This window comes from Scleropages formosus, chromosome 9 (assembly GCF_900964775.1).
Source record: "Scleropages formosus chromosome 9, fSclFor1.1, whole genome shotgun sequence".
NCBI classification, from domain to species: domain Eukaryota; kingdom Metazoa; phylum Chordata; class Actinopteri; order Osteoglossiformes; family Osteoglossidae; genus Scleropages; species Scleropages formosus.
The window spans coordinates 27,427,925-27,455,252 of NC_041814.1; the positions used below are offsets into that span (position 1 = coordinate 27,427,925).

General features: G+C 42.2%; 1 protein-coding gene across 1 annotated transcript in view; it reads left to right on the forward strand.

The window, feature by feature from the left end:
* malrd1 (MAM and LDL receptor class A domain containing 1) overlaps nt 1-27,328 on the forward strand; it is a 92,553-nt gene that overhangs the window by 40,996 nt on the left and 24,229 nt on the right. Inside the window, exons 28-32 of the mRNA XM_029254858.1 lie at nt 2,763-3,008; nt 5,058-5,215; nt 17,099-17,279; nt 21,619-21,747; nt 21,870-22,034. Of these exons, the coding sequence (XP_029110691.1) occupies nt 2,763-3,008; nt 5,058-5,215; nt 17,099-17,279; nt 21,619-21,747; nt 21,870-22,034 (879 nt within the window). The remainder of the gene's footprint in view (nt 1-2,762; nt 3,009-5,057; nt 5,216-17,098; nt 17,280-21,618; nt 21,748-21,869; nt 22,035-27,328) is intronic.

A 27,328-nucleotide genomic window follows, 5' to 3' on the forward strand; every position in this document is an offset into this window, starting at 1 on the left:
TGAGTAGCTGTTCCGTAACTTGGCATATAAAAACATGTTAGTTTCTTTAAAGGCGGTACGTTACAGCTGATCTGAGAATTGAATTGTGCTGACTTGGGTTCATCTGTCTGATCCAGTGCCATTCCTTTTCAGCATTGTCTCAGAGAGCACAACCTCTAAGTATTTCATTTGTCTTTTCCCACTGATTAAAAGAAACCGTCAACCCACTGACCCCAGTTGCTCGTGAGTCTGCTCAACACTGTGATTCATTTCGTAATCTGGCTTCAGATGCCTGGCCCAGCTGCCCTTGAGATTGAGTGGATTGTGTGCCGGGAAATGGGACGGTGATGGTGGGATAGTGATGAATGACAAAGGCAAGGCTCTCTTCTATGAGGTACAGGAGACCCCATAGAGAACAAACTGGCAAATCTCTGATTCAGGGTTTAATGAAAACTCACTGGGGAATGAAATGTCTGCAGTGGGCTGGTTTTAGTAAATAACCAATATCAGTTATTAATCAGGTTATATGCTTTACCCCTAAGAAGAAGTTTGTAGTGCCACAGTAAAGTCTGAGTACGCTTGCATGAAAGCAGACTGGAGTGATCCAGAAAACACATAAACTGGGTGTCGGAGGAGTGGAAATCTGTGTTCTGGACCAGTGAGTAAAAATGTGAAAAATATGGGTCAAAATGATGAATATTTTTAAGAGTCAGATAGGATGAGCACATGAGTTGTGCCTGTGTGGTTGTCACGTTCCAGCATGGCGGTGGCAGAGTCATTGTGTGGGGTTGCTTTGTTTTGTGGAATAAAACAATAACCCCTTCAACTAATTAAGTAAAATATTTTCTTGACTCAGTCAAGGGTCAGCAAAAACGTGAAACAGAATAATCCCAGCAGCAGGAAGTCACTAAGTGCTTCAGGGTGCCCCCAACTAAAACAAGTATTTATGCAGAAAAGACTGCATGAAGTCTACTGCATGATCAGCGCTTGTTCACCTATCAAATTTAGGACAGACATAAATGGACCATTAGGGTGTAATAACAAGAGCGTGGATTGCCTCTTTAGCTATAATTTCCCTACCTCACAATAGAAAGACTAGAGGCAAGGTAGCATTCTAGCCCAAATACTGAAACAAAGCGGTACGCAGAAAGAGACATGGGAGTCAAGAATGGTGTTCAGTGGCGCTGGTACCAATAAGGCTAAGGATGCGACAAGGTTAGCTAAGCAGACACAGACTTCAACCCAGAGGAGTTTTCCAGGGTTTTTCACATTTACCAAGTCCATGGTGATCTCATCCAGCACGGCTGTCAAAGATACTTTAGATGCGGGCCGTTCTTTCAGAGTTACAGCTAGTTGGACAGCCCTTTGTTCTCCAGCACAATAAAGATCCTAAATATACCTCAAGGTTGTGTAAGAGCTATCAGGAGAAGAAGGAAAGTGGACGATGTCTGAAACTGATGAGGTTCCAGCAAGTGTATTAAAACTTTAGACTAGATACTGTGTGTCAGTGAAGAAAGACCAAAATTCAACTGCTAAAACTAATTGTGAGCAAGTCCATGAGGTCTGTAAGATTACTTTAATCAGACCTCTCAAGAAAATAAGAAACATGGTATGGAGACAGTCTCTGGTTGTAGGGCTATAAAGAGACCCAAATTTGAAATGTACTGGTGAGGTTGGAGACGTAGACCACGCAAAGGAACCAGGAACTCTTTAGATGTCACTTGATGGACTTGACAGGGTCTTCTGATGAAGTCAACTCCTGGGTTGTTGCTTCCAATAAGGAGTATCATGAGAAGATCCATACATCTCCCAGGATTATCTCCTTTTACACTCCATGTGTTAGGATTAGTGAACTGACACCTGTGGCCTCTAGCATCCTGAAGACACACCTGCTGTTGGGGGGTGATCACACACACACACACACACACACACGGGTGTGCAGGATTCTGAACTGGCTGACATGGGAGGAAGCATGCAGCTTCCTGATCTTCAGGGAAAATGTGGTATTCTGAAATTTTAATGAGGACAAAGGGATTAGTGGGGCATTTCTCCTTTTCTTCCCCCGATTATGGGGACAAGCCCATTTGTCATGGTTCACCTCCGCCTTTCCTGCCCCCCCAAAATGCCTTTTTCTCACGGATCTGCTTTGAGTTCTCAAGGTAATGGGGTTCACATGGATTTGCAGTATATACTGCGTCTACCTATATTAATTTTGGGATGTATTAAACAGAAGAAGCTCATCTTGTCTATTTCTGTTCTGTCTTAAAATTCACTGTGTTTGTTAATGTACTACATTATGAGCAGTAATTCTTTAATTTTGCGTATGCGTATCTATAAGTACAGTATGTCTACGAATATTTGTGTATGTATATTTCAAAATGTATATTTTGATCATTTTCTCACATGCCACTTTGACACTCCATCCATGCAGTACTACAGAACCTTGAAGTAGTGCTGTGCAAGGAATGATGGATTGTGGCTCTTTGGGAGACATTAATTTTCCTGCTGTTGTGGGTGCTTGTTCACATATGAACATACCAATTCAGACCATAGTTATACTCTTTAACTCCTGTGCGTCCAGATGGCCCCCGTGCGAATATGCCCACCAACCCATTCGATGCACTAATGGCCCTAATGTGTGCCCGGGAAGCATTTGGTTAATGGAGATATGGAACTCCCCGTGTTTCCTCTTCCAATCACTGTTGGTTGGACCTTCAAGGTACTTCCTGTTGGATGAGTGTCCTTCCCACATCTATGTGTGTCTGCATCTCCACTTTCCACAGACTCCTGCCCCCGAGGATACCTGGGCTGTGGGAACGGCCATTGCTTCCAGCCAGAGAAGAGCTGTAACTTCGTGGATGACTGTGGTGACGGGTCCGACGAGGCCAACTGCGGCACTTCCTGCACCTTTGAGAGCGGCCGCTGTGGCTGGAAGAACTCCCAGGCTGACAGCTTTGACTGGTCTCTGGGCACAGGCTCCGCCCAGAGCTTCCAGCCTCCCGTGGACCACACATTACAGACTGAGAACGGTAAGGCACTCCGCTCGACCCAACAGGGGGTGTACGTGTTGACGAGCTGGGATTTTTTAACCCAAAGGTAGTGACTTTTAAACAAGAGGAAAGTTCTTTAAAAGTCCAGCTATACAAAGCGTTTTGTAAAACACACACACAGTTTCTGAACCGCTTGTCCCATACGGGGTCACGGGTAACCGGAGCCTAACCCGGCAACACAGGGCGTAAGGCCGGAGGGGGAGGGGACACACCCAGGACAGGACGCCAGTCCGTCGCAAGGCACCCCAAGCGGGACTCGAACCCCAGACCCACCGGAGAGCAGGACTGTGGTTCAACCCACTGCGCCACCGCACCCCTCACTTCTGTAAAACAATATCTTACAATTTACCTGACCCTTTTCTCCAGAGAAACTTGCATCGTTAAGTTTCTTACTTATCCATTCACACAGCTGGGTAATTTTTATTTAATTAAATTTTTATCAGGGACTACAGAGGAGGGATTCAAACCTGAGTTCTGTGAGTGCCAGCTGATGACTTTAACCAGTATTACACCAGCTGCACCTTCTATTTAAGGTATTTGCTAAGAATGAAGGTCTGTCTGGGAAAAAGCAAGTCATAGCAAAGATCCGTCCTAAAATCATCAGTTCCAGAAAAATAGTAAAAAAAAAAAGGCACAGCTCATCACACACACACACACACACACACAATGTCTACAACCGCTTGTCCCAAGCTGGGTTGCGGTGAGCCGGAGCCTAACTCTAACCTGGCAACACAGGGCGTGAGGCACAGCTCATTACTTGACACCTGCTTCAACCGTGACACTACCAGCCATCCTGCTTTGGAAGAAAGCATCTGCTAAATAAATAAATGAAAGTGTAAGGAACTTGCAGTACCCGTTCTGCCCCATTCGGGGAGAAAAAGTCACCCCTCAGTGTTTTTGTTCGTTGGATGTTTTAAGAAACACTCACAAACCTTGAGCAGAAAGTGGGAAGAGCAGCTGGGAGGGAACGGAGCACCTGAAGGTAACTTTGTGGTGCGGAACTAAATCCTCACCTTACCCTGATTTCCTCATGAAACTGGACTCATCCTGCCAGCAACACAAAAGCAGATTATGACTTAAACAATTTATGAACCTTAGAGACGCAGGTGGACCCTAGTGCTCCCTGTTTGATGTGGCCGCGTGATCCTTCATTCCAAAAAGCCAACATCAAACACAGTGCGAGATTCTTTCAGCTCCCATCCAACTCCAAGAACCGCTGTTGGAAAAAAAAAAAAAAAAAAATTAAATTTGTGTTCCGGTAGTGAAGGAACCTATATCTTGGATGATAATTCTTAATTATGTTTAAATTAAATCAATTCAAATGTCCAGTAACGTAGCTGCAATGGAAAATATACGGGCAACGTTCAACCAATTTAAGCCTCCCACAAGGGCAGAGAAATCAATTTCCTTTCTTCCAATTTTTTTATTAACATGCAAATTAAATGTTAAAAGTTTTAGAGACAGCTATCTGTGGAGTCATGATTATCTCAAAAGTTAAATTGTATAGATACATCATTCAGTGAGCTTTTGTTGCCATGGAATCAGTTACATTTAAATCTTCATTTGCTCTAAAGACAGAAAAAATACATCCAGAGTGATTTAATCACTTGTTCACAGTATTTTTCACACTTTTTACCCACTTTTACTCCACAGTGGAGTTTAGTCAAATACCCTGTTTGTACTGACACTCACTTTGATAAGCTCTACAGCTGGTATGTGATACCTCCTAGTCCTGCAGTAATTTTTATCTTTAAATTTATTCACTTTGCTGACTCTTGTTTCCAAAGCAACTCATACTGTTCCTACAATTATTTACCCATTTATACAACTGGGTCACTTTACAGGGACAATTTAGGGTAAGTGCTTTGATCTAGGGTACTAGAGCTGGAGGTAAGATTCAAACCTCTAACCTTTGGTTCCACAACCTACTACACCAACTGCTTCACAGCATGGTGTAATCTTCTGTTCATCTTGCAGGGGTCAAAGGGGTCTGACCAGTCCTCCTGTCTCACACCTGCCCCCTCCCAGGTCACTTTGTCTACCTGCAGGCCACACCCATAGGCCTAAGAGGCGACAAGGCTCACATGAAGAGCTCTGTGTGGAAGAAATCCAGCCCCACCTGTAAGCTGACCTTCTGGTACTACCTGTCTTCCAAAGCCACCGGCATCATGCGCCTCCTCGTCAAGGTGGGCCAAAGCTCAGTGCACGTTTGACACCCGTTTACCCCTGTAAACTAGACATGCAACCTTCCCCTGCTCATAGTGCTCTTTCAGGTATGCATTATGTGGGTATTGAGGGTATAGTGGTTAGACCTGGCAGCAGCCATGCAAAGGATACAGGTTCAAATCCCACCTCTCGCTGTATTCTTTTGATCAAAGTACTTATCGTAAATTGATACCGTTAAAAATTACTCAGCTGTTTAAATGGATAAGTCATTATAGGTAGCTAAATGCTGTAAGTTTCTCTGTAAAGAAGCATCATGTAAATAAATAAATGTGTCTATGCTCACATAATGATCTCAGAAACCTGACACACACGTACTGACATCTATCCTTTGCCAGATATCCTGACCAACAATACTCTTCTTTTGTTTCACGTGCTGTGCTGAAGAAGTCATAGCACCAGGACACACCGTGGTACTGGGCTCCGTTGGCATGGCAACAATTCTGACCGTAATCATATTCTCAACCCAACCATTCATGATTGCTTCTGTTGAACCAGAGAAGAGGGCAAAGCTCTTAACGCACAGCGTCGGAGTCAGCACCTCAAAGCATGACCAACGGCCATGTTATCAGCATTAAATAGAGTTTGTTTTTTATTGTTCCAATTGTTTCGTATAAACTGTTTCCACGGGGCAGTCTCCTTGAGCAAGTCAGCACGGTTAGAGTAGGCTTAAAACCTTAAAAGGCTCTCAGTGTGTAAAACAAAAATCCATCAAAACAGACACTGGAGATGAATTTGCGTTGCCTTGGTTACATCTCGTTCCAAATTAAACCATTAACCACAAGCTGATATAGGTGAGGTTGGGTCATTTTCATGTGTAATTACCAGCAGATGAGTGGATGTTGTCCAGTTATAGGACTCTGAGACAGGGCCAGCGCTAGGGTTTTTGGTTCCCTAAATAAGGATCAGACTTCTCTCTTTAAATTATTAAAGGTACACATACATACAGTATGAGGAAAGTTACTTTCACTTTCGTTATAGATATGAAGCCACTGTTCGTTACCAGAATCTAGTCCATGTAGGTTCTAACTGTTTAAGCCTGACATTTGGCTGGCATTGCACTTAATTCGAACCTTTCTCCTTGCTGGTGGTGAGTCCACATGATGGCTTCACATCGTCATTTCGGGCTAAGCGCAACAAGGTTATGTGGGTTTAGCTTGTTCGATGTGAGCGTTGGGCTCGGCCGAGACTGTTTTCTTTCTACTCCAGCTTGTGACTTTCATGGACAGGATATCATGATGCAACTGAGGCTTAGAAGGTGACCAGGTTGGTTAGGTAAGGTTGGCATCTCTGCTCTTTGTAGATGATTACTGATGATTACAGACAGTCCCCGACTTACGATGGGGTTATGTTGGGGTTACTTACGATAAACTCATTGTAAGTCGAAAATACCGCAAGTCGAAAATGCATTTAATACACCTGACCTACTGAACATCATCGCTTCTTATCCTTTAAGATGGTTGAGATCATCGATTGCGAAAGTCCAAGTTCACGTGCGATGGCCATTACAGACTTGCCACCCACATGATGGGCAATTATCTTGAGTTTTTCCTCAAGAGTAATTGCCTTCCTCGTCTTCTTCTCACCAGTAGCAGAAGACACAGATGGGTGTTTCATAGACATGATGGATGCACAAAACACAACATAGATACGTGGGTGGGGGGTCGGGGGGGGCATATCCAAAAAAATGCTGGCAACACAAAATACTGTAGATTATTGGTTGTATACGGTAGTGACCGCGTGGCAGACTAAGAGATGCGGATCGCTGCTGCTGCTCAGCTGCCCAACATCACGAGAGAGTATTGTACCGCATATCGCTTGCCTGGCAAAATTCAAAATTAGAAGTATGGTTTCTGAATGTGTATCGCTATCACCCTATCGTAAAGTCGAAAAATCAGAAATCGGACTATCGTAACTCGCTGACCGCTTGTATTCAGTTCATTTCAATTCAACTGATTTTTGTATAGTGCTCTTCTCACTGGGGTGGCACATTATGAAGAAGGAAAATTAAAATGTGAATTTCTAAACAAAATCAGATATGAATATATTATATATTTAAATATGCATATTTATAAAATGCTGAAATATTTTAATGAATTTATTTATGACAACACAAATGTAAACATTATATAAGTACAGAACACAAATGTACATTCATTTATTTAGCAGACACTTTTCTCCAAAGCAACTTCCAATGAACTCTATGTAGTGTTACTATCAGCCCACACACCTTATTCACCGCGGTGACTTACACTGCTAGATACACTACTTACACTGGGTCACTCATCCACACATCAGTGGAACACACACACACTCTCTTTGTCACTCACTCACACACTATCGGTGAACCTGAACAGCACGCCTTTGGACTGGGGGAGGAAACCAGAGCACCCAGAGGAAAGCCATACAGACAACATGCAAACTCCACACAGGCTGAACAGGGATCAAATCCATGTCCTCTCGCACCACTCACACACTGTGAGACAGCAGCGCTACTTGTTGTGCCACCGTGCCTTTAACAACAAAAAAGAACTAAAATAAAATAAAGGGAACAAATACATGTCCTGTATACAAATTTCTGCAGAGACAGTTTGGTTCAAAGAAAATGTTCCCTGCAAAACTGTTCAGACAGTTCAAAGAAGAGGTGGGGTGGAGATGCATCATACATAACATGTTTACATAATGAATGAAGTGGCAGATTTTTAATTTTTCAAATAAAACTGATTACTATTAAGCAACGGTTTTATTAATTTTATCCAAGATCAGAAGATTTTATCTGATTGTAGTAGCAAATTTTGGTGCCGCTTTGGCAGTTGCTTAGGTTCGCCTGTTTATAACATGGACTACCCCTCCCCGACAGGAACGGAGGATCTCCGGCGGGGGCTAAAGTGAGGGACACTTAGGGGGCCTGTAGGACCTCCAGCGCTGTAGCAGTGGTCTATATTTGTTATCCCTCCGAACTACGATCAAGGGAGGCTGACATTAAAGTCCACCCCTTTCGCAAGTGTTTGGCTCCAAGGATCGTGCTTTCATCAGCTGGAATTGAGATGGGTGCATCTCGCAGACGGAAAATTAATTTCAATCTCCGGTATCCATTCTAAATTTCCATATATATGGGAACACAAACACGCTGTCAGGCGCAGAGCTGACAGCAGGTTCGAGGAGCAGCCCTCACTCCCGATGTTTATATTGTTAGATCGGTAATAGCTGCCCGTGTGTCCACGTACCTCTCGCTGTCCCACCCTGACACCGTCCAGGTTTAGCAAACTAGAGCTTGCATCTCTGAGCACACTGAGTTTCAGTGGGTGAAATTACACACCCCGTAGGTACTCCGGGTACCGGTCGCTGTCAAACAAATCAATAAATGTGAAACAATACATGCAGGGTTTAAATATATGTGCAGATTAACACATGGGGGTATGTCTCTCTACACTGTGACTTAGTCAGCAAGTAGTTTGTGTCTCTGTGTGTGTGTGTGTGTGTGTGTGTGTGTGTGTGTGTGTGTGTGTGTGTGTGTGTGTGTGTGCTGACCGCTGAGAATCTATATTATAATAAAATTTCCTCCGTTAAAGCACTGTGATGACAGTCCAGGGGAAGCCCACCAGTCTCTCACCCCCAAACAAGTAAACTGCAGGGTATGTAGCCAGTACCGGATTTCTCTTTATACACAGTAGGCACAGTGCCTAAGGCCCATTAAAATTTTTGGGCCAACAAAGGGGGAAAGGTTTTAAAAGTACCAAAAATAAGGAAAAAAAGATTCAGGAACAGAAGTTTAATCACACACACACACACACATTTTCAGAACCGCTTGTCCCATACGGGGTCACGGGGAACCGGAGCCTACCCGGTAACACAGGGCATGAGGCCGGAGGGGGAGGGGACACACCCAGGACGGGACGCCAGTCCGTCGCAAGGCACCCCGAGCGGGACTCGAACCCCAGACCCACTGGAGAGCAGGACCCGGTCCAACCCACTGCGCCACCGCGCCCCCCTAGAAGTTTAATCCCAGTTGAAAATTACAATTACATTTTAAAGACATAATTCTGAGATATCGGGCTCGTCTCCATCAAATCTTCTTAAAATTAGAATAAAATCGATTATGTTCACTGCTGTAATTAAGTTGGCGTTCACGTCCTTTTTTTTCGTTTTGAAGTGAAAGTGCCAAGAGTTGACAAGCACCAAAATCTGGCACTTTGCATGGTCTCAGATGCCATGTGTGTCTGGCATCAGCATGCTCCTGGTTGCCATGGAAAATGATGCTCAAAAAATAGTTTTTATTGGAAAATGGAAGCAGGTATGGTTCATAAAATCCCAGAGTTTTTTGGCGTTACTTCATTTACGTCTGCTTTAATTCGTTTAGCAAACACTTTTCTCCAAAGCGACTTCCAATGAACTCTCTGTAGTGCTATCAGCCCACACAGCTTATTCACCGTGGTGATTTACACTGCTAGATACACTACTTACACTGGGTCACTCATCCATCCATCAGTGGAACACACACACACTCTCTCTGTCACTCACACACTATGGGTGAACCTGAATAGCAGCTCTATGGACTGTGGGAGGAAACCAGAGCACCGGGAGAAAACCCATGCAGACTTGGGGAGAACATACAAACTCCACACAGACTGAGTGGGGATCCAGCCTCTGTTGTCTCACACCACCCTGTGCTGTGAGACTAGTTTTTATTGTTCTTAAGTGCCACTGAGTCATTTTAAACTCTTGTAGCACACAGATATAAGGTCTTTCCAGAATGTTCTGCCTTCCATTTGCATACTTAGTGTTGAGAAGGGTGTATTAATTGTCAGTGTAACTGTTGCACTGCACCCATCTAAGGACAAAGTGCTCAGCACAGATTCAGTAAAGACTGTGCAACAACACAGTTGCCGACAGATACACAGGTGATTAACAGGCATAAAATATTTTTTAATTTATATTCAATATTTTATACTCTTTAAAATCAACTAGAAAAAAATGCAATAATGAGTTTTTGAGGTAGGAAAAAATACACGAGAACAGCATCTCAAAATTCTGAAGAAAATGTGGAAATTATTTCCCTCCCATTTGAAGAAAAGCATCTGGCAATGGAAAAAGCAGTATATTAAAGGTGACAGAAAGGAGGTTTATACTGGTAAATATTAGTGATCGATTACAACATTGCACAGCCATCCCTTGTCACTCATATGACTTGTCTGCTGGCTTTATGTTCAGTCCTTGAACACTTGCACATTCACACAAAGTCCTGAAGCTGAACGGTCTAGTAAAATGTAAAGTGTAAAGTGTGCCATGTAAAGATGTGTTCTGTAATTTAATTAAAACAAAACTACTATATTTAATATACTATAATATGTATTATGATAAATTATGTAGCTTTTTCATACGATAATTTATATTGTAATATAATATATAATACATAACATAATTTAAAATATGAAGTTATATATCGGCACCTTGTTATGGACCTCTAAGTTTACAGTATACATTTTCCTGTTTATTTATTCATTTTGATTGTGTGCTCTTCACTTGTGTATTTCATTATATTTTCTGACGGTTGCGGATCGAATGCGACCTGTTTTTAGCTTCCCAGTTGATCGATGGCAGTTTTGAACAGTCAGACAGAATCAGAATGTTGGGCCACCTAAATCCAGCAACATCCACCGTGTTTATGGCTCGTGTCTGGTGTTCCCGAATGTTGGTGATCAGTAAGATGTGGAACGCTACAGATGTTTATGAGACTGATCGGTCAACTATCAGCACTGAACAGGTGTTTGTGGGGACAACATATTTTTATTTTCAGTTCTGCAAAATTATTTTACAATTGAAATGTAACAATGTTTGTTAATAATAGTTATTTTATTGATTTGTTTGTTTATTTATTAATTTTTTATAGCTATGTCCAAGGTTTCTTTATATAACCTGACCTGTATACAAGTCAAGGGAAATGTTTATAGGTAAGTTTTATTTCTTTTGGTTTACTAGCAAAGTTGACTTCGGAGTTACAAACAAAACGATTTACAACCAGACTTTTGGTCCCAGTTGTATTGATGGTAGGAAATGGCGGGTATTTGGTGGCTAATTATTGGCACAGAGTTATGCGACTGCAGAATAAATGGATTGCATTGCTTGCCAGGCTGGGGATGAGCTGTCAAAGTATGATTTCATGCTCAGATGACTCCCCCCACCCCCATCACATACGCTAATCCATCCACTCCCTTCCATCTTTCACAGAACATGTAATTTTCATGCCAAATGGCAACCCACACAGTGTCAATAGCCGGTGCCCACAGGAAGGAGAAGAAAAACTAAGGTCTCTAATTAAATCCCGCTGGAACAAAACGGAATAAAAATAAAGGGGATAGAGATGTTTTGTTACTGCGTTCAGTGACCCTGTCTTAGTGCTTAGTGCAGACTGGTTCTCTTTCATTCATCCGGCTTATTCCATATCCGTTCATATCTGTAATGACCGCATTAGCTCTCGACCAATTTAATCGGTATATTGTTTTCGATAGGAAAATAATATTCTCCATCCAGTCTGAAAGGATGTATTACAATAGCCTTTGTTGTCTATGATACACTCCTGTCGGGTAACAGGTAGCATACTGGTTAAGGTGATGGTCTTAAAACCAGAAGGCTGTGTGGCCAAATCCTTGGAGAGGCCCTCCTTGTGCAAGACACTAGAAGTGATTTGATACAGTGAAATATACTGCTATACAGATGAATGTTTGCAACTGGCTACCGCTGCATTGTTTTAGGAATGATGAAATGATTAAAAAACATACACGGGGGGGTGGGTTGGTCTTCCCTTATCTTACTTTCATTAACACAGTGCCGTGACTCATCTGAACTACAGTGCATCCTGTTCTTTGACTTAAAAAACAATTCTCTTTTTCCATTACTTCCCCAAATGTGTCCCATGATGTCTCTGGAAATCACATAGTGCTGCGTGCTTGGCAAATACTAATAGCAATTATTTGCTTGTCAGAACTAAGGCCAAGTGGCAGAGTGCACTGATCAAGTCAAAGCCACAACTGTGCGCTGACAAGCTTGATGGTAGTGAAAACATGACAGAAAAAAAAAATAAATAATAATAATAATAATAATAATAATAATAAATTATTATTATTATTATAAGAAGAAGAAGCAGAAGACAGCTATGGCATTTGCATGATCATGGCAAAGTAAAACTGAAAGTAAAACATCACTGGGTGTGTGGGAATAAACAGAAAAAAATGCATGTATGCAGCCAAGATACACAGTATGTTAATATACGCATAACACTTGAACTAAACGTAAATATAAAAATTACATGCATCCAAGATACACGGTAACATAGTGTGAGGTTGTAAATGAGTGTTATATCTACTGAACTGGTGTTTTTTTAATTGGCTATTATAGCCTATTATAGTTATGAATTTGGCAGATGATATTCTATCCAGGGTAAATTATGCACTTTTTAGTCATTTCTTGTGTGTTTTGTATGTTGAGTCTTTAACCCCAGTTTGGGTCCGGTGTCTGAAAGTAATTATTTTTAATAACAGACCAATATTTTGTGAATGTGTATGGTGATACAGGTAAAAAAATCTGTTACAGTACTATATTTTTCCATGTGAAGCATTAAACTATTTACCAAATTATATGTAAATAATTGGCATTAGGTCAGGCTTTGCTTATGTTTTGCATTTTAATTCACATGCACAAAAAAAATAGCTTGCAAATAAACCCAGGTACCGCTGTCAACTGTATTTTCTGTGAGCGTTAATTAATGCTCGGTAATTGAATCATATTTCTTTCCAAAGTGAGAAAGAGAAAAAACAGAACATTCTTTATTTGAAGGTGAACTAACGATGCAACATCTGCCAGAGACCCCATAAAACAGAAAAAACTATGAATATAAATTGGGTTTTGGCAAACGACACATTCACAGTAGGGCATTCGCGAGAATATTTTAAAAGATTTACCCCCCGGAGATGCTTTTCCTGAACGTCACTGAGTAATTATACAATGCATTTCCATTTAAAAAAATGTTTTATTGCACACACTCCTGCAACAACATAGGGATCCGAAAGGTCCAGAGGGCTGCTTAAAAAAACGGACGGCATTCGTTCAGAGCAGTTCTGCAGAGCAGAAACTTCTTTACATCCTATTATTTTCATGCAAGTCTCAAACATGCGCAAAAATTCTTGCTTCTCGTCTGTTAAATGTTAATTGCTTTTCCCGTCTTGTCCGACCGCTGCGCTTTGCAGCTTCGCCTTTGGTGGAAGAGGGAAAACAAGTTGAATCACGCAAGGCCTTGCTGAGAGCGCCGGGGATCCTCTTCTGTTTTACACAGATAAAACGATAAGTCCCCGTCAGCTAACCGAAGTATGTACTTCATACGAACATGCCCTCAGGAGCCTAACGCATCTGAAGTTGAAATACGCTGAAATGATTTACCTGTTACATCTGAAATATTTCCACATCATTAAATTTGTGCAGCTTTTACCGCTATAAATTTTAATTTCAAGTACTATAAGGTCTTATCGACAAATCCGACGCACATTCTTTTCTTGGTGACATGCGCGCTCTCGCTCGGGTGGTTAGAGCGTTTCGACACTATCGAAGAAAATATTGCACTGAAAAACCCGAGAGGACCGTGTTTTTTTCAGGGCAAGTCATTCATAGCCTCAGGTAAACAGGGTAACCGCTGTTTCGGCTTGTCTCAGTGGGAGTTCAGAGGTCTAAAACCATCAGTTCCCCAGCACAGTAGGTGAAATATGTTACCGAAGCTGCTATTATTAACATCTGAGTTATATGATACTTTTGTCCAAAGTGACTTACCGTGTTTGTATACTTAAGATAGAGATGCTCCTCGATTTACGATGGTTCGACTTACCATTTTTCGACTCTACGATGGTGAGCTGGCGATAGACATTCAGTAAAAACTGTACTTCGAATTTTGATTTTTTTTCCCGGGCAAGCGATACGCGATACGATACTCTCTCATGATGCTGAGCAGCTGGGAAGCAGCAGCAATGCTGGTGTGTACAACCGATACTCTACAATTTTGTCTGTGTCCAGCGTTTTTTTTGGATCCCCTCTACATTGTGTTTTGTGCATCCATCATGTGTACGAAACGCCCATCTGTGTCTCCTTCTACTGGTGAGAAGAAGAAGAGGAGGGCAATTGCTCTTGAGGATAAACTCTAATTAGTATGTTTATAGCTATAGTATGTATTATTATGCTGTAATATCTTTTGTTTTTTACTGTGTTTATTGTTTCTTGTTTAGTAATTACTCTACTGTCTTGTGCTGTTTTGCACATGTCTTGCACACGTGCACTTTATGTAGTCCCATGTAAGTAACTTTGTGTTGTTTCTTATATAGCACCATGGTCCTGGAGGAACGTTGTTTTGGTTAACTGTGTAATGTACCAGCTGTATTTGGTTCAAATGACAATAAAGCAACTTTGACTTTGAGTTCGGTGAAGGCGGCAAGCCCGTAATGGCCATCGCACGTGAACTTGGACTTTTGCAATCGATGATCTCGACCATCTTAAAGGATAAGAAGCGATGATGTTCGGTAGGTCAGGTGTATTAAATGCATTTTCCATTTACGAGATTTTCGACTTACGATGGGTTTATCGGGACGTAACCCCATCGTAAGTCAAGGACCATCTTTACTTTAAGCTGCTTTCAGTTTTTACTGTATCAGTTCATTGCAAGTACCTTCATCAGGGGTGTTACATCAGGAGTGGGATTCAAACCTAGTTCTTTGACTGGAAAATAGTAGCTTTAACTGCTTTGTAGTCCCTTGTGTTATTAGGTGCGTTTTTATGTTTTACCAAGCGTGTCACCACTGTGTTTTTACATGTGCATTGCAGAATTTATTAAATTTGTTGACCATTCGATGAACAGCACTCATTCTATATATTGGCCCACAGAGCATCAGAATTGATTCTCCCACACCAGTCTGTGATCATTAATCTTCATTGTCAGAGGAGAAGCACCCAATGTTGGTCATGGGTTCAACAGGGGGTTGTGAAGGAAACCACTGAATCTTTATTTGTGCGTCGAGACGTGTTCCCTTGGCTGCACTATAAGGGCAAAGTGGAAAATCTATACCACCCCTCCTCAGTGCTGTATGGGTTAGATCCTGATTACGGTGAATGTGGCAGAGAACAGATCTCAGATTTTTATGTGTCTGTCTGCCAGTGCTTTTGAACAAAAAAGAAAAACAGAAGCACCATTGAACCATTTTGCTGAAAGTGTCGGTGCATTTTTGAGTACTGGCTACATGAAAGCTTTTGCTTTTCCCAAGATTGCTGGCTAAATTATGACCCATTGTAATTATAAAGACTTGTTGAACATTAGGTCACCTTTTTGGAATTTCTACATCGGCATTTTGTCTGAATGTTTAACATTTTTTTTCCGTGTGCTATATTTACTTGTACAGTATTTTAATAGTACACTGATTATCTCCATGTTGTCATGACCTTTGTTTCTGTTGTTTGTTCTGTTTTGTTATCTACAGCTGAGACACAACTGTTATCATTTTATATGTGGAAATATGATCACTCACCTCTGTACACACAAATTACCTTGAGGTTTTGAGGTGGGATATTACTTTAAAATGGCAAATAAAGACAGGTTTGATAAAGGTGAATACATATTCAGTACACAGGTAGGATAAAATATGGTAAATGTGCTTCTCTTTGGGAAAGCACTGCTTAAATTCCAAAGACACGAGTTAAGCTTAAATATACTTAACACTAATAAGATTTAGAAGGAAAATACAGCAAAAGTATTAAGTATTTTAGATGGCCCCTTCGGTAATATAGCGAATAAAAACCTCATTTCAAAAAGCTATTACACATGACAAGTGATTTTTTTCCCTCCAAAAAAGCGTGGGAACAGAAGAGGAATTAACAGAGAAATGCAATATGGGCTCAGTTTTAATGAATTTTTGTGTGCAGAGTGATTGTTACTGATTAGGTATGACTGTATTTCAAACCCTGTGCAGGAGGCAAACAGATGAACATCTCGCCTGTAGGATGAGCTGTATGCTGAAATGGCGCTGCAGTAAAGTGACAATATTAGGGGTAACATTCGTCTACAGCTTGCTCTGTATAACATGTTGTTTATAATGTCAAACCGAATGTTTTACACTCTCAATTTCAGTACGTCCACTGCAGGTTTAAATTTACAGTGCTGTGAAAAATTATTTTCCGGCTTCTCAATTTCTCCTTTTTTTTTGCAGCTTTTTGCCATTACCCACGATCAGATCTTTTTTTTCAGTTCTAATAGTACATGGATGGAGCCTGAGAGAGAGACAGTGATGCCGGTATTGATTTTATGTCATTTCCTTGGTGTGGAAGTCAATTAAAAGTGCAGTAATAGGTGTGAGAAAGAAACTTCTCCTTCACAGTAAATAACTAGTTTTGTCACCTTTAGTTGCTTCTGATACCAAATAGTTCTGCAAAAAATTTTATGAAAACATTAGCTATTGCGTATCTGACACCTCTGTCCAAAATGCCTTAGTGTGTGTATGTTTATATACTAAGAAATTTATAATGGTTAACCTATTTATACAGCTGGGTGATTTTTGCTATATTAATTAATTCAACTTGGGATGTTAACAAACAGCGATTTACCCATTTCCACAGCAAGATAATTTTTTACCGTGTAGATTCGGGGTAAGTACCTTGGTCAAGGACATTTGAGGTTTGAGAAAACTGGCTCCTTCAAGTATAAGTCCAACCCTGATGTCACCTGCTGCCCCCAGGTTTAGATCAGGATATCGGTATTATGGTAAGTATCATGTATTATGATATGTCTGAAACGCATGAATCCTCCTTGGTTTCTCTTCCAGACCAGCAGTGGGATCAAGGAGGTGTGGAACATCACGGGGAACCAGGGGGCCCGCTGGAACCGGGCTGAGGTGCCCCTGCGCAAGATGAGGAACTTTCAGCTCATCTTCGAGGGGATCCGAGCACACGACATGAGTGGGGGAGCTGCTTTGGATGACCTTGAGTTCTCCAACTGTGCTCCAAGTGAGTGAGACCTCCCCCGAACAACGTCTTGCCTCTAAGGTTCTAACCCCCCCCCCCCATCCCCCACATGAGTGTCACCGCCAAAGGCCAGAAATGAGCTGTTTCAAGTGCTGTGATTTATAGGTTTTCATTCACACGTCACAGCTGTGACATATTATTTATATTCTGGAGCTTGAAATCTAAATGAAACACCGAAGGCAACATTGTGGTACTGTGGGACGCACTGGCGCCTCTCGGCTCAAGCTTTTGGGTTCGAATCCAGCCCTGTCTGAGTGGCGATTGCGATTCTGTGTCTGTGGTCCATAGATCTGCGGTTCAGGTGAATGCGTTGACCTGAAATGAATGGAAAAAGTGGATATCCACTGAATTCTCTGAATGAGACATGTGGTGTGTGCATCATGTTGAATACAGTGAAAAGGGGAATGTCATCGCATGGGGCAGCAGAGGGTGCAGAGGTTGGAGTCTGTCTGTCGACTCAGAGGAGCTGAGTCCAAATCCCACCTCCTGCCTTAGTGCACTTGATCAAGGTACATACTCTGAATTGATAGAGTAAAAATTAGTTAGCAGTATGAATGGGTAAATATTGTCTTTTGCTCTGAAAGAAAGCATCAGTTAAATTGTACAAATAAATGCAGAAATCTGAAGATTTACCACGTGGTCTGAGGTAACCGGGTAGTAAGATGCTACGGCTGGTTTCGGAGAACCGGGTATGAATTAAAAAGCCCAGTATGAGAGGAAGAGGAAGCCGGACACGAACCACGGGCCACATCCGACGCGGCTTTGTTCTCCCGGCAAGTAAAAGGTGTCACAGAGCGGCTTTCTGAGTCACGGAAGCTGCCGAGCCACAGCGGCGCTGGCTCAATGAAATGCTAATGGCGTTTTTGTGCTGAAAGTTTCACTTATTTCCTGAGTTTATTGTGCTTTTGTGTTTATTGTGGGGACTTACGCTCTTCTTGACTAAATGGAGCGGCAATTTTGAGTCCCCCTGCCTTACTGTGTGCCATTAGCATTAGCGCTCAGAGTGCAACATTAAGATACTTAAAATTTACCTATTTACACAGTGTTGCCTGAAAGCATTTCAGCCCCTTTTGTCCCTTAGTTTTACCGTGAAATGGTTATTTAAGGAAGGCAGTGTTTCTCATGTGACGTAATAGGCGTTGCTTTAGAGGAAATCGTTTGCAGTAGAAACGCGGAAATAGTGCCGGAGCAAAAAATAAGCGAGCCCCAAGTTTCAGATAGTATATAAGTAGGTAAGTAGCATCAGGTGTGTAAATCAGAATTCTTTCTTTTCATTTTTATTTCAAGATTCAAGATTTAGATTTTATGGGATTTGTTTTAATATTCTATACAAGAATAATGACCATCCCTGTAGGGTTCACATGCTTTCATGTTCAACTGGGCAATCAGTTTTTGATAATTACCTTGATAAAAGACAGGATGGAGGAGGGATTCCTTGGGGGGGAGGACACAGAAGCTCTAGCTACCGCGTCACCCGAACGAGCCAGCGACAATTTAGCTGCGAAGGTGTTTTGCATCTCGATACAACTCACGTAAGGAATGGAAATTCGGATTTAAATCAGTTGTAGCAATTATGCATTTTAATTGCCACCTAATCCCATGTAATTATAGGTATTCATTAGGGAAGAATGCTTTGAGGCCTCTGGGTATGAGTGGAGGTGAAATTTAAAACTGTCCTTATGCACTTCCATAACTTCTGCCGAACTCGGTTACACGGCCGTCTTCTTCTTAATCATCTCGGTGCAAATTTTTTTTGTGTGTTTTTTTAATGTTGCCGCTGGGTTTTAATATGTGACCTCACCACCTGAGCATTTAATGGTTTTATAACAAGTCCCCAGGAGACTGTAAAGAATGTCTGTGTGACCCTTGTAAAGGAGCTACTCCTTCTCCCCGGAAAGAACGCACGAGTTTGAAACGGTAGTGGTGGGGGAGAAATCAACTAGGTAGAATAAGCTCTGTTCAAAGTCAAAGTGCTGCCGCTGGAGACCAGAGCAGAGCGCTCAGAATGCTCAGTGACAGGATATGTTGGACATATTTTTTTATTACTTGCCAGTTGATGGGAATCTGCGGTGATACCTCTTCTTATTGCTACACATTTATGTACTGTGTTGGGTGTGTCACGCTACTATAGGATTATTATACTTTGTCATGGCAGAGCAATATACTGTAGGTAATATAATATGAAGTAATATACTGGTGCATATTGACAATTTTAATAAAATTTCTAAGTGTGTTCAACCTCTTATTTGCAACCACATAAAACAAGATACATTCCACTTTATGGCCATTAATATTAGTATTTATTGATTTAACTGACGATTTTCTAGATATCGACAAAATATTTAGCTAGCTCTTCACATGTTTTGCCCATTTATAGAACAGAGCCTTTTTTACTGTACTTTACTGTTGTCAAAGGCACCGCACTGGCGTGTGGACTTGAACTCAGGTCCTTCAAGGCCAAAGTAGCAGTTCCAACCACTATGCCACCTGCCGCCTCGCTTAAGTGATGCGTGACGTCTGAATTCGGAACTTAAATGTGGGGCATTGTACTTAAGGATATTGCCAACTTACAGTATGCCTGTCATTTGTTTAATTTGTTTAGAGAGAAATGTTAAGCGTGTAATTGGCTGGCATTTTTTTTATGTGTCACAATTTTGTGTTTTCTTGAGAGTTACATCTTCAGAATTACACCCACAGCTGTTACAAAGATATATAACAAGTATATTTTCGAAGTTGCAATAAGACGCATTCGAGGAGATTTTTTCTAGCAACGAATCTTAATTCGTGTGCAAACACCTCTTACCGCACATTCTGCAGATCCACGGTGTAGTTCCCAGGTTTTTAGTATCACTCATTTCTGGAGGTGTTTATGATAATAAAACAAATCCCTGGGTGTCCCCTTCGCTTCTCAGAGGAGCACAACAGGAGAGCTCTGTTTCCTTAGCCGCTGCGCTCCTGCCGTCCTCGTGATGGATCCTCACATTGAGACTCTTTTAAAGCATTGCTCTGGAAACAAAAAGGCCTGCCAAATATATAATAAATACATATATTGGCTTTCATTTAAGAAGCAGGCGTTCCCCATTAGACTAGCGTTCATATAAAAGGCACTGTTAACACAACGGATTGCTCCAGGCACCTGCAGCCAGCACTCGGAGTGTGCATTACATGCGCAGACTGACTTCCATGGGTGCGTAGGTATACATTTACGTGTTTTACACATTGGTTGTATTGGTTATGAAAAGATATCATTCTGACATTGATTATATTGCAGTTTTGCTTTAATGCCTATTGATGCTGTTGTTGGGTGTAACATAACTCAGAGGCATCATCCAGATTCCTGTCTATTCTGGGTGGGGATGGTTAAGGGGGGCATGGGCACGGTTAAGGGATTCACCTGTTTTTGCAGTGTGGCTAATGGAAAAATTCTTATCGGGGCTTTGGTCTGCTGAGGACTCCAACACGCGGCGAAAAGGTTGTGACCAACTTGATGCTCAGGCCAGCTTTTAATGGGCCTTCCATCTCCACCCGGGCACTGGTCTCATGGCATGTATTGTTTTCGTAAACTAAATAGAGCTGCCACCTTTGGATCTGAAGGTTGCTGGCTTGAATCTCACCTACTGCTATGGTACTCTCAAGCAAGGTACTGACCCTAAATTGCAATTTCCCAGCTATGTAAATAATTAACTAATTATATCCAGAAAAGCATCTTTGACTGGTTCTGTGATATTCCGCTGGCCTTTAACTTATTGAAATATGGTATTTATTGATCTTTAAAATATATATCTACTATAGATGTGCCCACAGTGATTTTGTGGTATTTTTTCCATTCTCTCTGTAGACAATTTCTTCTCAACTTTGTTGCACGTGGGTCCAAGTGAGATATGATCGAACCTACTGATCCTGATATATACAAATATTCATACGGAGCAATTAAATAGGTACTGGTACAGGTATTTAAAACACTAGGGATTCCACTTCTAACTATACCTCATAGTGTGTTACAGAACGTTCTCCCAGTCGCTCCATTGGTTGATCGCTGCTCTTCTCTCACCTAAGTGAAGCTGTGCTTTCTAAGCAGTGGGCTGGAAAGTTTTCAGAATCTTTCTGAGGGGTTTAACACTCCTGTCACTCTTGTTAGATAATGGCTTATGTCTCGGTATTTCAAAAGACATAGTCTCTGGGTTACCATAAGGGAAAGGGATATTTGTGGAGGGGAGGCAGGAGAGGGAACACAGGGCCACTAACTCTCTCTCTCTCTCTCTCTCTCTCTCTCTCTCTCTCTCTCTCTCTGTGTGTATGTGTGTGTGTGCGCGTTCTTCAGAACTTGTGCTCCCAGGATCCTGCCCCTCCATCACTGACTTCGTGTGCCAGAATGGCGACTGCATCGAGTCCCACCTGGTGTGCGACAATAAGGCCGACTGCATGGACGAGTCGGATGAGCTCGACTGCAGTGAGTGAGCCGAGGGGACCTTCGACCCCTAGCACTCATCCCTGTAGATGTTTTTGCTCTAAATTACTCTCACTCCAGCCGATGATGAGACACACAGCTGTGATCTTTCCTTTCTTGCCCAGGACACATCCTGGCCCTTCCAGGGGCCTGTAACTTCAATGTCCCCGACTCCCACTCCTGGGAGGAAGTCTGTCAGCTCAGCCAGAACACAGATGATGACTTTGACTGGAAGGTGGGCCACACCAGGGAGACCCCAGGCACAGGGCCCACAGCAGACCACAGCCCCGGTAAGTCCCAGTCCCATCATCCCACACTTATGCCTGTGTAAAAATGTTACTGCCTTCACTACATACATGCAAATTATGCGTGTAGAATCCACAGGGTTTTAACAAGAGGCCAGCAGATGGCGTAGTGGTTACAGTGTGTGTGTGTTAGATTAGCAGATGCACTGCTGCAAGGAGATATGCAGAGTTTGCATGTTTTATCCTTTTCTTTTTTGCCCTTTGTACTTCCATGTGAAGTGCCCAGGTTTGACCCCCACCTACCCTAAAATTTCCCCCATAAGAATTACCCAGCTGCATAAACTGGTCAATGACAGCATGCAGCTTAGCAATGAGAGCAGATCTGGAGAAAATTGTCAGCTACATGAATAAATAACAAAACGATAAATAATAAGTAAGGTCAGACTATGCAGCTGTGGTTGTGGCACTGTTGGTTGAAACCCCGAGAGATAAACTGCCATTGGACCCTTTACAGATAAAGCTCAAATTATTTCGGTAGATAATGAGATGGTTCAGTCAATAAGAGTGAAATAAGAATATTGCTTTAATATGAATTGTTTTCAAAGGAAATATATTAGGTGTTGGCAAAAAAAGAATCGACTGCGGTCATGGTATTCTGCCCGGATTCAGCAGTGCGGAATGAACTGGTGGGGTGAGTCATGTGAAGGTAATGCAGATACTAGTCTGTTTACCAGACATCCAGTACGTGCTGGTATCTCCTCCTCCTTTCCATACCATGTCTCACGGGGGGTTTTCTTGAGGCCGAGTTCCAGAGCAGAAGCCTCACGCTGGACTCACTGTGGTGCGCTGGAACATCCCGAGTTGCTGCATGATGGGAAGCCTGAAAAATACATCTGTCAAAAATGGCCCCGAGGCAGGGGGGCCATAATAAAGGTGTTATTTGAGGAGTAGCTTCTTGTTCCCTTTCTGTGATTCCGTGTGTCAGATCCTCCAGGAGTGGAAGACTTCTTTTTCATATTTGTACCTGGTTTGAGAGTACAGCAGACATATGGGACAGCAGGTAGCATTGAAGTTAGAGCTGTCGCCTTAAAGGTTTACTGCAGGGTCAAAGTTTAAATACTTGTCCTGCTGTCATTCCTTTGATCAAAGTACTTACCCTGAAATGATACAGTAGAAATACCCAGCTGTATAAAAGAGTACATCACTGAAAAGTTGAGTATCTAACATTGTGTAAATCACTTTGAATAGAAGTGTGTGATAAAAGAAGCTTATTAATAATACTTCAGATTGTACTTTCTGGTTACAGTTTGGGGGTGTAGTGGGTACTACTGGTGCCTCACAGCCCCTAAACTGTGGATTTGGACATGGGTTCAAATCCAGCTCAATCTTTGCAGTTTATGTGTTAATTTGATCTCTTGAGTTTCATAATGGTGCTCTGGTTTCCTCTCACAATCCAATAATGTGTGTTTCAGGTGAACGGGTATGTCTAAATTGCCATAGAGTGTTGGTGTGATTGGCTTGTGACGGACTGTTGTCCCGGCCACATACCCTATGCTTCCGTGATAGACTCTGGACCACCGCAACCCTTGACTGGACAAGAAAATCAGAGTTGTACCTGCTTTCACTGGCTTTTGCTAAAGAAAGCAGAACTGGAAATCACCCCCTCAATGTATTAGGTGGTTAGATCGCTTTTCCAGACCGAAGGCTGGGACGAAATCTGAACACCATTCTCCAGGTTGAGTTGGCTGTAAAAAAAAAAAATGTAATTGTTCCATTGTGGTGGAGTTCAAGTAGTAAAGACAAACCTACTGTCCTGACAGGTACCAGTGGGTGTGAGCTGGATAGCTGGGAGTGTAGAGTCAGTGCATTGTAATGATAGGAAATGGGTTTGATTCCTGCTCCTGGTATATTACCCTTGATCAAGGTACCTAGCCTGAATTGATAGAGTAAAAATTACCCTGTAGTATAAAAGTGTAAATTGTAAGTAGTGTAGTACACAAACCTAGTATTTTAAATTCTCTTGAACAAAGATGTTAGATAAACTAATTTATGACATAAATAACAATCTATGTAATGTATTAATCAGGGCACAAGTACAGAAGTGGTCAGTACAGGTACGCCAATTAAACCTGAGTCTCCAAAGGAACTTTGACCTCAGGTGCTGAGAGATGCTTTAAAATTTCCCCATGAAGCACTTCAAAACACTTCAGCAAAATTATTACAGCTTATTAAAAAAGGTCATGCATTAAGGAGGTCATGAGAAAAGGAGCTTTAAAAAGCTTTATTAGAACAAATGTCACTGGAAAAATCTATTTTTGCAGTCCTATACTTTTCTTCACTGTGAGTTTGCAGTAATGGAATCACCATTTTCAGGCTTTTACTGTCTTTACCGTTAGCCAGCATTACCTGCTAAAGCATTTTATTTAAAGCAGAGACGAAATGTGGATTTTAGACTATGAATGGTTTGTACGCCTCATTTCACAAATGATTCTGAGAGACAAGCTTTCTCTCCATTATCTCAGCCTAGCTGAGCCCCTTGGTGAGTTTCGCTGACTTGAATCTGTAATGATTTTTTTAAAAAAAAGATTAAGAAATGAATTTGGATACCGGACATGGTGTACGGTCCTGGCTCTGCTTCAGGGAAACTGGCCAGTGATGTCACTGTAAAAAGGATTGGATCTGTTCAGCTTTCCCCGCACCTCAGCCCATTTTTCACAGGTCCGTGAGGACACTGCCTAGGGGAAAGGGAAGGGTCGGGGGAGGAGGAGAACATCATTATCATTGTAAGGAGCATCGTCATGGAGCAAGTGTGGGGGTTTCAATTCGACAGAAAGATGGCTGAAGGCTATTTAGTAAAGGATATGGCTTAAATGCTCTGAAATTAATTGGCACAAAAATGTGAGTACACTATCTGAAATCAGTCTTTCATAACTGACCGATGCTTTGACCAGAAATTGAGGCACTTTGTCTCCCCAGATCTTCAGTCATAGTTCTCAGAGATGTAGGACACCAGGTGGACTCACACTTTTGACTGGCATCACACTGTGCTGATGAATCAGAACCAGTTAGAACCAATGAGAAGCAGGTACTCAATAAGGAGAAAGAGTGTAGCTGCACTGAAGGCACTGCCATACATTAAGCGAATATCCAAGAGATGATGTAGAGGAAAGACACGTGGAGAAAAGTAGCAGACCGGGTCCAGGGTGAAGTCCAAGAAATGCCTTGGAAGAGGTCCAGCATGACAATTTGCATCACGGACAGGAATGTCATTCCACTGAGCATCGCTCCCCTGCTGGAACTATCTGAGATGTGAGATCCTGGTTAGCTCATTCGGAAAGTACTTTGCCTTTGTTGGTCTGTCGCCTCCGGCGACTCTAGTCTTTGTCGGATGCAGAGCAGAAGAATCATCTTAGTTTTGCACTGTTGGTATGCCTTTTCTTTCATTCTGGAAAACATTGTGTGAAAACATCTCTTTCCAGAGGCCACAAAATCAGTTTTTAAAAGCAGTTTAACAGCCCTCTGCAAGTCAGAATCCAGGTTACCAGTCAGATAAAAGCTGAATGGATTTGCAGGAAAATTCCTGGAAAAGCTGTCGCATGTCATGTAATTTTTTTTCCCACTTCTTAAGAGTGAAAAACGCTGACAAAAAATAAATTACATTTTCATACAAAATGCATTGTTATTATAGTTATAATTGGTAGATTATATTATTTTAAGATTGGCATTTTATTTCAGAAAATCCCCAATATATCTTTCTGCCTTGTTTTCCTGGTCTTCGTTCATGCCATGACAGTTGTTTGAAGGAAGATGGTAGACACAATATGCAGAGCTCCAGACGTTTTGTAGAGGGGAAATTCAGAAATCGTAGTCGTTGTACAGGCCAGGTCAGTCAAGGTGCAAACGGAGTTTCCAGGACAATCCGAGATCGAGGTCAAAGGACAAGCGGTGGTCAAACACAGGAAGCAAGGCAACAGGGTTCAAGGGTACAGCGAAGGGACAGGAACAAGGAAGGGAGATCAGGGGAAAGGTGAGTAGTTGAGTGTGAGCTACAGCGAGAAGGTCTGCTGAACTAGGTTCCGTGTCAGGCGTTGTTCATCTGTGCCCTTTCATGCCTCTCCCCGGGCTGGGTGTCAGGTGCTCCTCGTCGAGACGATGGCGCGGGCGTAGCAATTCAACTCTGCGATGGAATAGCGTCCCGTCCAGGGTATAACCCCCACCTTTCACCCAGTGATTCCAGGATAGTCACTGGACCCCTGCGACCCTGATCAGGATGAGTGGTTAATGAACATGGATGGATGGATGGATGGATGGATGGATGGATGGATGGATGAACACATCAGTTGCCTACAAATTCCTCCAGAGTACCCCACTTTCTTACTTTCTGTCATTTGGTCATCAGACCACCCCTCCAGGTCACAGGTGGATGGTGTGTAATTTCTGGTAATTAGATTTGGGGGAAGGGGGATTCTGCTGCAATCGGAGCTATGGAAGTTAGCCAAGGTGGCACTAAGAACTCAACGAGAGAGCAAGGCTTGTTATTCGTTACGCTTCCTCCCCACGTCGCTGTCTGTTGCCGTATTCGGTCTTCCACAGTTCTGCAATGGGGGAATTGCACAGGGATTGCTCACATATGGCCTCAGTGGACAGGTGACTCCTTTCGAACCCTTTTCCACTCCTGGATGGCAGGTACCAGATGAGCTGCAGTTGCAAATCTGAAATCCAGAGCAAAAGGTTGCAATTTCAGCTCGCCAAAGAGCACTCCTGGTATCCCTCTTATATCCTTGAACAAGGTACTTACTTCAGTAAGAAATATCTATCTAGTTACCACACTTGTTATTATGCTCACACTGGAGTGCAGTAAAATACATAGTTTATAAAGTTAGGCTGTCTGTCCAAGGTAGCAGCAGACCAGACGATCTGAAGGAGAAGTTACTGTTCAGCCTGATGAGAACGAATCTGTTCACAAGGCCCGCATCCCTGATATTCATTCTCCTTTTTCCCATGGTGGAACTGCCAACTGCACAAATGAATGTATCTGCAATCAGAAAACTGAAAGAAACGAGTCAGATTGATCGGTAATTTTTTTTTTTTTTTCTGTACGTTTACGTTGATGGTTTTCTGACATGCTTGGAGGAAAATTCGGGTATTCCTCACCACATAGCACTGCAGCTTCGCTTTGACTGTATAAGTCAGCCAGCGACTCTAACTATGAGTCATTGCAGACAAGCTGTTTGGCCTCGTCCTTATCCATAAGCATCGTTCAGATTTTTTTTTGCCTCATTTCCAATTCACATATTCGAGCATCCCCTGAGATGTTATTACTCTTTGTAAGAGCTGAA